This window comes from Rhizoctonia solani, chromosome 1 (genome assembly GCF_016906535.1).
Source record: "Rhizoctonia solani chromosome 1, complete sequence".
Taxonomy (NCBI): Eukaryota; Fungi; Basidiomycota; class Agaricomycetes; order Cantharellales; family Ceratobasidiaceae; genus Rhizoctonia; species Rhizoctonia solani.
The window spans coordinates 1,917,826-1,933,442 of NC_057370.1; the positions used below are offsets into that span (position 1 = coordinate 1,917,826).

The following is a 15,617-nucleotide window of genomic DNA, read 5'->3' on the forward strand; positions in this document are numbered from 1 at the left end:
ATAGTCGAGTCATCTGAGTACTCCCCGCTGCATCATTCGATATTTCTCACTCCCCACAATGGTTATTAGTGCCTTCACTGCACTTAGCTTGCTCCTAGTTTTCTCCAGATCAACATCAGCATTGACCTGGGGATCGACAAAGGTGGGTTAGGAATAGTAATATGCAACTGGATTTTTCTCACGATTTTATTTGCGTTATATTATAGTACTTCTTTGGTTAGTGTCTCTTCCGGATACAACGGGCCACACAATTGACATGCACTCATACATGAACGCATAAGTATTCGGAGATAGCTACAGTAAGTCCCACATGAACAAGAAGAAATACACCTAAACTAAACATAAAATTGGAAAGCCACTACAGGTTACAATGTATCAGCCGGGATAAATTCGCCCACGCCAGGATGGGTGAGCATATAGTTTTAAGCGGTGCGGCCAATATGTTCTTATCACTCGTATAGACATCATCAAATGGCCCAAATTGGGTTCAGTATCTTGGAGGAACTTATAATGTGACGGATACCAAGGTGCGTATGTCTGGTATAAGTGCAATCAAATCTTACGGTTTTGGTTGGGTCTTATTACTCCAGGTTTATAATCTTGCATATGGTGGTGCTACTACAGATTCAAAACTAGTTACGCCATATCTGCCCACAGTGCAGTTAGTTTTTTATATATATTAGAACCCTAATATTTCATACTTAATATAGTTCTTAGGTCGTTTGTAGATCAAGTCACTCTGTTTAGCAATCACTTTTCACCTGTACCGGCGGAAGCTCCGTGGACTAGCGACAATTCACTGTTTGGGATATGGATTGGGATCAATGATATTGCAAGCCTTTTCGACTCCATAGAACTAAAAGCCGCATTCTGACCCTTGCTTGTAGGGAAACTCGTGGTGGTGGAGCAACGTAACTCAGGCCGGATTTCATCAGACGCTGCTTGATCGATATTTTTCACAAGTCGACGAGCTCTACAGACGGGGTGCACGCTCATTTCTCTTTTTGAACGTACCGCCTTTGGAACGTGCCCCACTTTTTATTGAACAAGGAGCTACAACTGTCAAGGCAGTCATGGCCTCAACGGATGATTTCAACAAGCAGCTAGCACAGCGAGTGAAGCAATTCCAGAAGACATACAAAGGTCTCGGCCAAGTTACTCTTTATGATGCTCATAAAGCATTCAATGTCCAGGTGAGTAACTAGGTTTCACGAAATATTTATCCACAGCTTATGCGCTTCTAGCTCGATAATGCAAATGTTTTAGGTTTTGTCAACGTGACTGGTTACAATACTGCCTACCAAAATGGTACACCGGGATCTACCTATCAGATCGCAGGGTCCAAACCAGTCTCAAGCTACTTGTAAGTCCACGTTGCTTGAGCTTCGTCAATTGGCTCACACGCGTCTCTCAAAAGCTGGTTGAACTCGCTTCATCCTACGTTCGGAGTCCACGAGTAAGCTTGTTGGCTGATTTGTCCATGATATTTTACTAACACATATAACTTGGTGGTTCTTAGTATCATGGCTCGTGCTATCTCCACTGTCATTAGTTAGAGCATTACCGGTACTCGCTTGGACTGCTTCAGTTGTTTAGTACGTTCACACCATAGTGGTTGGCTACCCGGGCTGGGTTGGTGGGTTTATAAATTTCAATGTAACCCACTGTTAAAGTATACACATATTTGCATACATCTTGACGGTTACCTAGTAATGCAAATGAATGGTCTAGACCCTAGATCTAAACAAGTCAAAAGCCAAGATATCGCTAGAGATCTAATCTGCCCCCGCAGAAGGCTAACCTCATTAGCCCTGACTCGGGTCTCGACCAAACAACATCTCTTAAGGATAACCCTCAACCTTGGTGGGTGCTACTCGCCGGTCTTTACAACATGGGACACCTTTACAAGCTCTCAGCTGTACTTTCTGCGCACTCGAGCGACGTGCGAGATCTTATAGCACCAACCAATGATTTGATTTTGTCGGTTTCCCGCGACTCTTTGGCAATAGCGTGGAGGAGGGACGGGCCGAACGGGTTTACGCCGACGACGTACTCGGCAGGCTCGCGATTCGTGAATTCTGTCACGTATATTCCACCACAGAAAAATGGAGGACCTGGATCACAAGGGTACATCGTTACTGGAGGCCAGGATACAGTAATAAACGTCTTCGATCTATCTCATCCTGACGGTGCCAAAGAACCCACATTCACGCTTCTCGGTCATCGAGAAAATGTTTGTGCACTTGATTCAACTCCTTCTGGCACGATTGTATCCGGTTCATGGGATTCGTAAGTATATTTAGTTGTCAATCATATACTGCGCTTACGCGGCCTACAGTACAGCACGAGTCTGGAAGAATTTTCAACAGGTACACGAATTGCGCGGGCATTCCCACTCCGTTTGGGCAGTTCTCGCAGTTGATGAAGACCAAACACTTACTGGATCAGCTGACAAGACAATTGCGCTTTGGCAAGGTAGTAAATTAGCCCACCGATACACCGGTCATACGGACGCAGTTCGTGGCCTCAGCATACTTCCTGAAGGCATCGATATTGGATTCGCGTCTTGTTCAAATGATGGAACTGTGAAGCTTTGGACTCTGGGTGGAGATGTCCTTCACCAATTCGATGGACACACCTCTTTTGTTTATTCGCTAGCAGCCATTGCTGAGACGGGCTCCTTGATAAGCTCAGGGGAGGATAGAACTGCGCGAATATGGGAAGGTGCGTGCTTGTTTCGCACTCGCTAGATCTAGTTATCTAATTATTTAACTCGCGTGATAGACGGCGAACTTGTTCAGACGCTCACCCATCCCGCAATTTCAGTCTGGACAGTAGATGCCATGCCAAACGGGGATATTGTAACCGGATGTTCCGATGGCGTGGTTCGAGTATTCTCGAGGAACGAAAGTCGATGGGCCAATGCGGAGACCATCCAGGTTAGTTCATTTGGAACCACAATCGGCGATAGATCCAATCGTTTTTCAGGCGTTTGAAAACCAAGTGGCCAGTCAAGCCATTCCGTCGTAAGTCAATTTATAACATTGGTTCCACAACCTTGTATTTATGTGTATATCGCAGTGAGTCGGTCGGAGATGTCAAGAAAACTGATCTACCTGGACCAGAGGCCTTGGAGCGTTCCGGAAATAAAGACGGACAAGTAATCATGGTCAGAACTGCATCTGGATCGGTGGAAGCTCATGAGGTGCGTTATATTGGTTTATGGTTGCCACTCGCTCATTTGCCATGAAGTGGTCGGCAGGCCAACGTAAATGGGTCAAGATAGGGGACGTTGTCGATGCTGTGGGCCAAAATCGGAAGCAGCTTTACAACGGCAAGGAGTACGACTACGTTTTCAAAGTTGATATCAAGGATGGCGCACCTCCACTATCCCTTCCTTACAATGCCACAGGTGAGTGATTTCAATCCGAGATATACACTCTCAAATTCTTAAGTTTGCGCAGATAATCCATATTCTGCAGCACAGAAGTTCTTGGCTGAGAACGAGCTATCCATGGAGTATATCGACCAGGTGGTTGGTTTTATAGAGAAAAATACTGGAGGGTTCAAGGTGGAGCAACAGTCTCAGCAATTCGTCGATCCTTATACAGGTACAATTTATTTTAGTATTCGCTTATTCGCATATAACTGGTTTTTTAGGTGCATCGCGGTATCAAGCGAATCCAACGTCAGCACCGTCCAATAATATTACCACATATTCAGATCCCTTCACCGGTGGATCGCGTTACGCCCCCGCGTCGACGCATGCTGCGGCGACACCTCCGCCTCCAAAGCCCGTTAATTCTATTCTCCCAGTGGTACGTTTCATACATCTACGTTAGTGCATGACTAACGCTAGCTCAGAGGACGGCTTTGGGATTTAAGCAAGCCAATATCCCTGCGATGGAAAACAAATTCAAGCAGTTAAACGAAGGATTATCTGGGGACCCAGTGAGCACCTGACGCTATTACACACTCTCGTACTCTAACTAACATATGGGCATAGAATACTTCGTCTCTGGCATTGACACCTCTCGAGTTTAAGTTATTCAACCGTTCGTTTGCTCTCATGAACGCCAAAGCACACTCTCCGCCAAAAGTACCCGTCGAAACCAGTGCCGAGTTGTCACAGAAAGATATCGACATCATTGCTGACGTTCTAGCGCGCTGGCCATCCTTGCAAAGATTCCCTGGTAGATACCTTCGTTGCGGATTTATGCCGACCACCAGCTGACTCTAATTAGTTGTTGACCTTTTAAGGCTCTTGATTGCTTATTCTCCAAACACGTTCGAGGCCCCTCAGACATCACAGAAATTGATCGATGCCTTATTCGAAGCATCAGAATGGAAATCTGAGCCGTGGCCATCGCCTCTGCCGAAGCATAGAGAGACTAACGTATTACTCACACTACGAGCCCTTTCTAATTTATTCCAAGTCGGCCCGCACAAAGTTGTAGGAACTGGTCCTTGGGTTCCTGGGGTGAGTTCGTCCGTGTTCCGAGTCTTTCGATGGTTCTCATATGTCATACCACCTTAGTTGTTCACGACTTTAGCTGCTGGTCCCTACTCTGTGTTGACCAAAACGCAAAAGGTGGCTCTAGCAACAATCGCTTTCAAGTGAGTATTTTTCGAGACTTCGAGAGACCTGTCATCAACCTATGATGCTAGTTATTCAGTCGTTGAATTGATCGGAAAAGTGGATCCTTTGGCCGCTCCTGCCCATGTTTCTTTGGTAACTCTAGTAAGTGTCGAATATGACCTACGCCGAACATAGCTCTGACCTCTTAAAATTGAAGATATTGAACAATGAGAGGGAAGATAATGAAACTGGCTACCGCGCCCTGGTTGCGCTGGGCAACATCGTGAGCGAAAGTTTTAAGTAGGCACAGCATTTACATTAACGCATACTTCCTGCAGGTATATAACGCAAAGAGCCAAGGCTCATTGAGCGATGTTGCTGCAGCTGCCTATAGGCCATTGTTGACCAATGTTGCCACCGCATTCCCCGAAGAGCGGGTTTTATCTTTGGTTCAGGAGATTAAAGCTTTATTAGGTTAACATGAGTGCTCTGAAACGCTTCTGTCATGTAGACGGCTTGTATCCAGCAGTTAATCATCAATAAACTCCATTATTTAGTTATCAGAATACAAGTGTTAGATAATGTGAGCCTCTCTTACGAGCCCAACAACGCGTTTATAAACATTGGTGGGTAGATACGGAGGTTCAGTTGTAAACTATGCTATGCACCAGTTAATTCATCTCCTGCGAGTGCCCTCAGTGCTAGTCGCTTGGCGGTTAAACATTCCAAGCAACTCATAAAACCAAGGGGGATGCAGCCCAAAAATTCTGATAACCGAGGTATTTATACCTAATCTACTTAGGGGCGGCTATCTGATTTCAAATACAACATTTCCCAGGCCAAGCCAGGTGCATGAATTACCGATACTGCCCAAGTTCTACGAGTGTTCTCCCACCACCCCGCCTTCACTTTCATTCATCCAAGACTCTATAAGACAATGTCTGACCCGACTATCAAGGGACTGGTACCTAGCCAAGTAGAATATGACGGTTCGAACCTGCGCGTTGCGATCGTACATGCGCGATGGAACAAGACCGTAATTGACGCACTGGTCGCTGGGGCTGTAGAAAAGCTCAAGGAGCGGGGCGTAAAAGAGTCTAACATCGTGATTGAATCAGTTCCCGGGAGCTTTGAACTTCCACTTGCGTGCTCCAAGTGAGTGCCCGGCGCTATCATATTATGTATGCTCCTAATCGTACCGACACCGTTTATAGAGTAATCTCCGCCTCACAGACCCAAGCGAGTTCGACCGCCACAGATCTTCTAGGCGGCGCAGCCTCTTTGCTCTCTTTAGATCCTCATGCCCCACAGCGCATTCCCTCTCCTGCCCCCGGTACTGTGACTGTGAATATGCCAAGCAAGGCATTTGATGCAGTTATTGCTATTGGTGTACTCATCAAAGGTTCTACCATGCACTTCGAATATATCTGCGACTCAGTGTCGCACGCCTTGATGCGCCTACAAATGGACACTGGTGTTCCGGTCATCTTTGGCGTTTTAACAGCACTCACTGATGACCAAGCTTTGGAACGAGCTGGCCTTGGTCGCGGGCCCAATGGCAAGGGGCACAACCATGGAGAAGATTGGGGTCTGGCAGCCGTAGAAATGGGATCACATGTCCAAAAATGGGCTGCAGGGAAGTTTTGATTAAACTTAAAGGTGTGCTAGTCTTTGTGTACTTATGTTGAACCTCCTGATTTGGTGTCCAAAGGGAATCCAATATCCTCTCATTGAATTATATGAAAAAAAAATTAAATACGTGCACCAAGCAGATCTTCGCTAGAGCGTAGAGACCACAAGCCACCGCATACACAATGGTTTCTCCAAATGTGTTCAAAAACTCGCCATCCGTTGCCAATATCAGTTAATGGAGCAACACCTGTTCTTCCTCCACACCTGACACAGGTCTTTGTGCTCGAGTCCAAAGTTTCTGGTAAACGAGAGATTTTTGTTTTACGGATGATATCCATCTCTGGGCTGGGCACCGCAGAAATTTCAGCGGTGGCGATGGTACGTGAGACAAGCAGGTCATCTGGAGGTATGAATAACCGGATACGGTGTAAGACTTGCGGTTTAGTGTATTCGGTAGCAACCCTCCGAAGCAATGGGAATAAAGCTTCGGAGGGTTTTAAAGCAATCAGAGATTGACGATAATGCTCTTTGGGATTTACCACGTCTGCCAAATCATCAGTTGCGCTGCTCATAGAGATTGGAAAGCGAGACTTGCCTGGGTTTCGAACCAGTTCCTTTGCAGTTTGCAGAGCAGTGGCAAATGCAGCAAAATCTACCCCCGCATCATCTACTAGGCTGCTGAGAGAGAACATCGCTATTTGATTATTTTCTGTCTTTCTAATGTTGTTTGTGGCCGCTTTGAGACGGTTCAAGTGCCCGACCGCCCGATTAAATAACTCCAGGGCAAGGGGTGTATTGCCATCACAAGCTCTGAGGGAGTTTCTTTTCAAGATGATTTAATGGCGTGGTTTATGGCCTAGTTTGACGCCAACCATACCTTCTGAGAATTGACGGCCTTCCCACTCGACCAACGTGCGCAAAAGGCTTTCACATCGTTCGACTACCCATCGAACCTGCTGTATCAACTCCCAAATACCTTGAGGAGCTGCTGAATATATTAGACCTCAAATGGGCCTCAAATGCATAGAGTCACTCACTGAAGTCGTACTGAACTCCTTCGTTTACAGAGCGTGAATCGTCGAGAGCACGAACCGCCGCATATAACTGACATATTTCAGATGCTGTTTCCCACCGAGAACGCATCTCCTTGAAGGGGCTCCATCTATAATTTGGATTGAGTAAGATGAACGAATCATATTTATTTTTAGCTTACCGGTACGCCATGAGGAGCACTCCAATTAAGCTCATGAGCCAAGGTTGATTCACATCGAATTCAAGCGGAGAGTCCAATAAAAGAAAGACCTCGCTGAAAATGCTCTGAAGCGCAACAGAAGCCTCGGCAGCATTTGTTTTAGGAATAAGTTCCCACATTGCCCGTGTGACGTCTGATAGGTCTGAGCCAGAGGACTGCCGTATTTGAAGCGCAATAGCGGAGGATATCATACGCATAGGACTTGACTGAGTTGCTTCAGTGTGTAGCAGATTAGTGCTCGCTGATATCCAATTATCAATACGAGCTCACCGGTCCCCTTCCAGCGGGGCGAAACTAGGATTGAAACTGTAGGAGTACGTTGAGTACCAGAGGTCGTGCAAACAAGCGTTCGATGGGGCGAAGTAACCATGAACATAGGAACTAGCGTAATAATAAGCATCAATATGTGCGTCTCTTGTTAATTTTCCCACAATCTTTGCTGGCTTTGTTTTGACGTCTAAGGATAGGCTCCGGTTCGAATGAGGGGTTACTTTCAAGGGAGACACTATATCCATCGTAAGCTTAAGTCTAGTCAAAGCTAGTCTTTCGGTCGTACCTTGACGCGACAACCAGTTCCCCTATTCTGACACAGCTGTTCGAAGCCTCGTGGGGAACAGGCGTCAAATTTATCTTACATAGTAAGATTTGACCCGCTGCATCCCATATTTGAGCAGCACTAACAACTGCAGATTCGTAGGTTGATTGGGCGCTCAGGAGGCAGCTCTACCAAATGGCCTATGAATTATGTCGATGCGGATTGAGATGTCTTAGGCCTACCCAATCTGATACCTGTCCACTCGCTTTGTTTCTCGATGGCGAAGAGCTTCGACTCTCTAGTGCGGTGGCTGATTTGTTAATCCTCCATGATGTGACCTTTGAGCTTGGTCGGGAATGCTCTTTCGAAGGTAACCGATTAACCTTGAGTAAGTTTAAAATTAAAGTACACGCACCTGTATTAATCAAGAAAGAAGCCACCACTTGAAATGAACAGCGAATCTCTGAGAGGTCTGAGGCTTGCGAGGAAACCAGCGCCTCCAAGGGATGCGAAGTGACTAATATGTGTGTAAGGTATGATTCATTCTCCTTTGGGGTAGGGATGGAACGCAATGGTATGGTCACCAGACCTATTGTTGGCTCAGTCCAAAAACTACACGAATTAACTAGAAGAGACTTACACGGCTCGTCGGACAACAAGTCTACTTCAACCTCACACACCTCGATAAGATCCTCCTCTCCCCACATGCCGCCACGCATCCAAGTCATGGGTGTCAGTTCTCCGGTGCTATCTTCGGGCATAAGGTCGTTCATAACTGCAGCCATGGATATGCTATTATCCGTGTGTTGAGTAGGGATCAAGGAGGAGCGCGTCGCGACCAAAATGGACCAGTCTATCTTGGATATTCATTACATGCAGTAGAAAATAAGAACACACATGATGCATACCATTATAGCCTAGGCCAATCCCAGCTTTGATACAGGTGCGTTTTCCTCCCAGCGTCGTGTCGTGAACTGGAATATGGTCTTGTTGCCCCTGAACGGCGGCTGCCGGATTTAACAGACTGACGGTTAGAGTAGCGAATAATCGATGTAAACTGGCTGGCTGTGAGCTATCCAGTACCGAAGGGTACGGCTGGAAATAAAGGTGCAGATTATAATCCCCAGTGACAACCAAGAACGCCGGGTGGTTTTGGTGTAGTTTGGGCCCAAGGGGAGGATGTCGGGTTGCTCGAAGAGTGGATCCGGTTTGGGCATACCACTAGGTTGGTGTTTGAGTATTCGAACGAGTCTCGTCGTACTGTGTGCACTTGAGCACTTACCTCGCGCTCTTCGCCCAGCCAGCGCATAGCCACCACTCCAGCCTCAGCAGAATGATGCCAGAAATCCTTGATGACCCATGCGTCAAGTGACTCTTCTACACCCCATACACATCCTAGACCACCGGTAGAGACATTCGGTTGGGCAGGCGGAAAGAATGCATATAGATACTTGTCTTGAGGGGAAATCGAAAGAGTGGTTGCTGGTCCATACGCGTGTGCCATTTCGATAATGGGCGCCGGGGGCGGGAGAGTAAACCGCAAGGGATATAAGTGTGTTTGCGAGGCTACATCGGGAGCTCGCGATGCTTCTGCGGCCGGTGGGAGGTGCTTCGCATGAATTGTCGGTGAAAGTGGGTCCGAGAGAAACAACAAATTGTGCGAGCTCCATGCAAATGGGCTGCAAATAGGTTATGTGGGGTTGGCAAAGGTCCTTCTAATTGATTTACATTGAAAACACACCGAACACAGTTTCCATCCAGCATTAACTTTAGATCCTCCCAAGCAATATCCTCCATTGGCTGTGTCATGACTTAAACTGAGAACTGAAACCACAGCACGACGAGCATAGAATTCTTGAAGATTAGAGCCAAAAGCTGTTTTAGTGTGAAGCCCGAGTCCAAGACACCTGGTACGGTACGCGAAGGAACCCGTCGAAGCAAGACAAACACCCGGCGACAAGTATCACACCCCCAAATGGTACGTCACGTGGAACTCGCTGACGCTCAAAGCTCCCACTCTGTGACGGTCTGCTGTCGATATTACTTCTACAAATCCACCAGTTTTACTTGAGTGATGGCGGCGAATAAGAAAAAGGTTGGGATTTTTGAATTGTTGAGGACTCGACGGCTGATGATTACTTAGGTGCTGCTCATGGGCAAGTCTGGGTATGTTATCCACTCTTTCAACAAGACTCATAACGTTGAATCCAATGTAGGAGCGGGAAAACTTCGATGAGATCCGTTATTTTGTTAGTTGCTATGTCTTCTCGCTCAAATTCACTCACCCTTTCTATAACTAGCTCTGTAGCTCAAACAATACTGCTTCCGCAACTTCGCGTCTAGGGGCCACAATCGATGTTGAACAAAACCATATGCGCTTTTTGGGAGACCTAATGCTTAATCTATGGGACTGCGGTGGCCAAGACAACTTCTTTGACTCTTACCTCTCGTCCCAACGGCAAACCATTTTCAACGACGTCGCTGTTCTTATCTATGTATTCGATATCGAGATAGAGACCCGACAGCCGACCGACGCAGTTCTAAAGGAAAAAGAGAAGGACTTTGAATATTTCTATCACATTTTGGATAATTGTCGGTCCCGGAGCCCCGAAGCCAAGATTTTCGTTCTAATCAACAAGATGGACCTGATCTCTGGAGGAAAGAAAGAGAAAGATGAAGCCTACAGCCGCAAGGTTCGGGAATTGGATACGCGGGCAAAACCTATTATGGGCAACACCTCACTTCGTTGTTTTGGCACAAGCATTTGGGATCAAAGCCTATACAGGGTGAGTGTTATTTATAGATCGGTAGGCCACCTCACCGATGCGTGCTCGAAATAGGCATGGTCTCGGATTGTCCATACACTTATTCCGAATGCAAACCTACTCGCTCGACACCTGAGCATGTTTTGTACAATTTGCGATGCGACAGAAGTTGTGTTATTTGAGCGCACTACCTTCCTTATTATTGCTCGAAGCGGGCGTGGCGGGGAGTTTGGCGAACAAGGTGGCGAAATCTCTGACTCGGGGGATGATCCAATAAATCCCGAACGATTCGAGAAAATCAGCGAGCTTATCAAGGCGTTCAAGCTCTCGTGCAGGTGGGTGACTAACACTGAGTTTAGAGTCCAAGCTGATACTTTTTTCTAGCAAACTGCAAGAACAATTCCACTCACTTGAGATGCGTTTCCCACAGTTCGCCTGTTTACTGGACGTTTTGACGCCGAACACCTATGTGATGGTTATCACTTCCCATCCTAATATCCGTATGTCTCATTGGCATACTTGCGTAACTTCTCTGACAAACTGCTGAAATAGAACCATCTTTGCTGAAACTTAATGTCCGACTAGCTCGGAGCAAGTTTAATGAGCTACAAGCAGGCCGTTTCCCATCCGCTCCAACTACTCCTATTTCTCCTGCTTGACACCACTTGATACGTATCGATTTAAACCATGTACATTAATCTTGGCACCAAAGATTCTTGGGCTCAATTGTATCACGTCATATCCGCATGACACTGCCAAATCAAGCACCGGTTAAGCGCGCCAATTATGTCAGGCGGGCAATCATACCCCTTCGCGTGAGCTGGGCAGCGATACTCGACGGTCATAACTGTCGTTCAAGCGGCATCGCGCATGGTCAACTGTGCTACTTTCTTCTTTATCTATTACCTTTTCATCACCGGATCCATTTAGTGTTGACCAAGGTTTAATAACCAGAATGTCTATGTTCTGGCGGTGTGTAAAATCTGCGAACAGGACTGAAAATCCCATAATTGACTAACCTACTAACAGCTTCGGGTTCCATGGGACCAATAATATAGATAATTTACTCAACCAGGAAGAAGTATCTTTGGAAGCAATTTTGGATCACGATGACCTCCTATCCGAATGCAAGCAACAAAACCCGCGCCTCATTGATTACCTGCAGCGCCCCGAGGTCTTGCAAAGACTATTTGCATATGTTACGGGGGAAATCGTTTCAGAGGGGCGAGGCAGCTTCAAGTAAGCAACGTGGATTGCAACTTGACTCGTGTGTATGATTAATCTATTTCTGGACAGATACCCTTATGTATCGGCTGAAGTTTTATGTTGCGAAATATGGAGCATCGTAGAAAGGTGCACGGAGAATTCGGCCCAAATCTTGGCGCCCTTTTGGGATACTGTCCTATCTATGCCCCCCGACGAACTTAGAACGAAAGCATCCGTGGCAGCTCATTTCGCTAAAATTAGTGGGACGTTTTTGATGAAGAAGCCAGAAGAGGTACGCTGCCCAGGCGGCCGCTGCTGCTTCTCTGCTCATGACGAATTCTAAGTTTGGTTTGATTGGTCGTTCATTTTATGCGGCCTTTCGCAACTAGATGCTCGCATTTATCAAGTCTATCCCAGACGTTGTCAATAGGTTGTTGTCGCATATCGAGTCTCCCCCATTCGTGGACCTCTTGTTCCGTATCATTCAACTGGACGAGAGCCCTGGGAATATTGGGGTTATGGAGGTTAGTCAGCGTCTGAAAACTGCTCTGTTGAGCACTGGGCTAAAAGCAATCCCAGTGGTTATCCTCCCAAAACTTCATTCCTAACATTGTGGATCGGCTATCTCCCAGATACCCGCCTAGCGTTCACCTTGTCGTCGCTGAGTTGCTCAAAGGCATCATCTCGGTCGCTTCGCCCTCTCCAGGAAGCTTCAATCTCACTGGGCCACAAGATAGCGGGCCAACGGGTCCGGTAACGAACAGATTTGTACGCGAACTTGCTTCGACTAACATTGTGGAGATTATGGTTGGTTTTATGCTGGATGAGGCGCCTTTTGGTCACCCGGTCGAGGAAGTATTGCAGGCAGCCGAACAAAGGCAGAGAGATGCGCCCAAAGAAGTCACACTTACAGTTCCGTCTGGTTTGGCCGGTCCTCCTGGTATTGGACCCCGACCGACAGTGCCTACACCTACACCGCCCTCGGAATCTACCTCTTCTCAAGTTGAACCTCTCTTGCTTCCAAATGCCGAGAGTGCGACCTCTTCGGTAACACATATCGTGTCCATATTCGTGGAGCTCATCCGCAAGAACAATTCTGACTACTTTGAACCATACTTGTTCCACACGTTGCGAAACCGACTAATGCAAATACAGCAACAACATCTTGACGAAATGCACGAGCTAGGCCTTGATATGGACGATGAGCGTGTTCAAGAGGAAAGAGAACGGGAACGACTGGAGCGGGGTATGGCAGATATGGTTGACCACCTTGGCATCGTACATTTGGGAAGGTTCCTTCGTATCCTAGCGAAACGTCTACCAGATTTTCAGGAACTGCTTCGAAGACCGCGTTCATTGGTAAGTTAATATCCCACACTATGTGGTACTCAGTTTAACCTGGTGTGGATAGAATGGCTACGTCCTGACTTCGGTTGGGCAGCTCGTGCCTCTGACCCTTGAACGCTTTCGCATTATCGAGCTATATGCCGAACTCCTTCATTGCTCAAACATGTCTCTACTAAATCGTCGTCGTGGATTTGGGCCAACCTACGACGAACATGGGCGCCTGACGGGAGGGCTAGACGCATTGGAGCAACTGGCAAGAGTAATCGATCCAAATGTCAGCAGCGATGCAATGATGGATCAATCTCTTGACTCTGATACGGTACAAGACACCAAGGAGCCCCCAGCTTCTTCAGCATCTACTGATTGTAGTTCATTGACATCAGAAGATGGGGTCAGTGTGGATGATGAGCACACCGATCTTGAGGAAGACTTGGCATCATCGCGGGGGTCAACCATGAGTGCATCTGCCCAGCCATCCTCTAACTCTTCAGCGCCGCCCCAAGGTCCTCCAACGGATGCAGTACAGAGTGATTCTGTAGAGATAGATCCCTTCTCCGATCCCGAATCAGCCGTAGGGTCAATGGATATGAGCACGCCCAGAACAGATGTATCGAGCTCCAATACGAGCACTGTCCGGCATAGCCCAATCGCCGAACACTATGGCGCGATGCCTGATCGAAGTGCATTCGAGCCTTCAGGGGATATATTGAAGCAACAGATGATTGACCTCAATGTTGTTTCGACGATCCTGGTAAGTATATATGCGATGTATTTCGTACCTTTCACTTACTGTTCTATTTGTAGGACTTCTTCTTTGAGTTCCCTTGGAATAACTTCCTTCACAATGCCGTTTATGACCTACTTCACCAAATTCTTACTGGGCGAGTTGACAACGAACTCAGCCGCCGGGTTACAATTGGGATGTTTCGAGATGCTAGACTAGTCTACAGGATCCTCGAAGGCTCGAGGCGCAATGACGCAGTAGCGTGAGCACCTAGTTCAATTCGCAGCACACTTTATTAATCATGTGTTTAGTGGACAGCAGAAAGGATTACGTTTGGGCTATATGGGTCATCTTATTCTAATTTCTGATGACATCGTTGCGGCACTTGAACATTATCCCCATAGCTTATTGGAGGCTTTGTCACCCTATGTCCCCCAGCCTGATTGGGACAATTTTGTAGCTGGTCAATACAAGGAAACCAAAGAACGCGATACAAGTCAACTTGGAGGTGGAAAGCCCGCCGTCTCTGCAATGGGCATCGGGATCGGCCGTGGTGGCCCAGTTGGAGGTCTTCCTACAAACCGTTTCGGAGACACACCTAGCCCACGTATAGAATCGGCCGCTGGTCGAGGAATAGGTTCTGTTCCGCGAGAGGTTCGAGGAGGTGCAGACTTTGGACCTGCTGAACCAGATGACACACTCATACCAAGTGACCCGAGTCCTGTGAGCACTGTTACATCAATAAAGTATCAAACACTGATCTATTTGCATCAAGGATGTAACCGAGCAAGCCAAGTCTAATCCATTTGACGCTACTCCCGTGTCTGACGAAGATGAGGACGTTGCTGACTCTACGTGGGCTTCGTCTCATCATGCATCGGGAGATTTTGATCTCAATGCCACTCAAACTGTGGCTAACAAAAGTGCACAAGATCCATTTGAGGTAAGCCAACGTGTGGTCCCGCTCCCCTCTTATACTAATATGTATGCATTGGCAGACGTCTGATCCAATCACGTCTGTGTCCCAATTCTCAACCATTTTCAAAGATGAGGATGACGATGTGAGCTACCCATCTGTTACTTGCATTTGGTGTAACCTAAAGTCGCTTAGGATGTGAGCTGGGGTCCTTTTGCTGACCCGACTGGTCCAAGGTCAAGTCTGCAGCCCAGTTTCGATGACGAAGATGACGGTTTCGGAGACTTCCAGACTTCAACCGCTGATTCGTCTTCATTCGAGGATTCATTTAATGGTGTCAAGCCAGTGATAGCCACTAACCTCAGTGGGCAAATTCAAGAAGCTGTTGACGATACTATGGAAGAACCAACAACCCCCAAGGCTTCAGACAGACGTCTTTCCTCCAGCTTTGAAACGATCGACAAGCCAGACCAAGACGAGCCTTGGAATTCCGTCTGGCCCAGTCCTGATACCACCACAGCCGCTGAAGATTCGACCTCGAGCAAAGCTACGTCTGATGCGGTGGCTGACGCAATGACTTCGCGTATTGTACCTCGGTAGATTTCAATCGATTGAATCTGTATCTTTTGAAGCCCTTGTACTATTTCTCTGTATTCTGTCT

General features: G+C 47.1%; 5 protein-coding genes across 5 annotated transcripts; 4 read left to right on the plus strand and 1 right to left on the minus strand.

Moving 5' to 3' along the window:
- Nucleotides 1-58: 58 nt before the first annotated feature.
- Nucleotides 59-5,058, plus strand: RhiXN_04121 (ubiquitin homeostasis protein lub1; the record flags this gene model as incomplete). Its single annotated transcript, XM_043323938.1, has 27 exons — nt 59-142; nt 207-216; nt 282-299; nt 356-408; nt 462-527; nt 591-661; nt 718-763; nt 888-1,193; nt 1,245-1,363; nt 1,418-1,456; nt 1,520-1,551; nt 1,613-1,632; nt 1,793-2,289; nt 2,339-2,724; nt 2,785-2,939; nt 2,989-3,026; nt 3,082-3,205; nt 3,253-3,412; nt 3,465-3,611; nt 3,661-3,818; nt 3,865-3,951; nt 4,007-4,193; nt 4,245-4,480; nt 4,538-4,617; nt 4,669-4,741; nt 4,797-4,862; nt 4,918-5,058. 27 exons carry the CDS (start codon nt 59-61, stop codon nt 5,056-5,058), a joined length of 3,399 nt encoding a protein of 1,132 aa, XP_043176357.1.
- Nucleotides 5,059-5,516: 458 nt separating this feature from the next.
- Nucleotides 5,517-6,226, plus strand: RhiXN_04122 (phospholipase; the record flags this gene model as incomplete). Its single annotated transcript, XM_043323939.1, has 2 exons — nt 5,517-5,734; nt 5,794-6,226. The coding sequence occupies 2 exons, from the start codon at nt 5,517-5,519 to the stop codon at nt 6,224-6,226; spliced, it is 651 nt and encodes a 216-aa protein (XP_043176358.1).
- A 104-nt stretch (nt 6,227-6,330) lies between these two features.
- On the minus strand, nt 6,331-9,807 carry RhiXN_04123 (uncharacterized protein; the record flags this gene model as incomplete). Its single annotated transcript, XM_043323940.1, has 14 exons — nt 6,331-7,019; nt 7,089-7,196; nt 7,249-7,373; nt 7,425-7,704; nt 7,734-7,844; nt 7,895-7,968; nt 8,020-8,041; nt 8,099-8,186; nt 8,241-8,359; nt 8,414-8,587; nt 8,639-8,851; nt 8,907-9,219; nt 9,281-9,677; nt 9,740-9,807. 14 exons carry the CDS (start codon nt 9,805-9,807, stop codon nt 6,331-6,333), a joined length of 2,781 nt encoding a protein of 926 aa, XP_043176359.1.
- A 343-nt stretch (nt 9,808-10,150) lies between these two features.
- RhiXN_04124 (GTP-binding protein GTR1) lies at nt 10,151-11,422 on the plus strand (the record flags this gene model as incomplete). Its single annotated transcript, XM_043323941.1, has 6 exons — nt 10,151-10,164; nt 10,215-10,247; nt 10,307-10,784; nt 10,839-11,098; nt 11,148-11,263; nt 11,316-11,422. The coding sequence occupies 6 exons, from the start codon at nt 10,151-10,153 to the stop codon at nt 11,420-11,422; spliced, it is 1,008 nt and encodes a 335-aa protein (XP_043176360.1).
- Nucleotides 11,423-11,724: 302 nt separating this feature from the next.
- On the plus strand, nt 11,725-15,556 carry RhiXN_04125 (uncharacterized protein; the record flags this gene model as incomplete). The annotated part of the gene is made up of 11 exons (XM_043323942.1): nt 11,725-11,735; nt 11,793-12,002; nt 12,060-12,261; nt 12,359-12,493; nt 12,549-13,328; nt 13,381-14,067; nt 14,121-14,302; nt 14,352-14,763; nt 14,816-14,983; nt 15,039-15,101; nt 15,152-15,556. 11 exons carry the CDS (start codon nt 11,725-11,727, stop codon nt 15,554-15,556), a joined length of 3,255 nt encoding a protein of 1,084 aa, XP_043176361.1.
- Between the last annotated feature and the right edge of the window lie 61 nt (nt 15,557-15,617).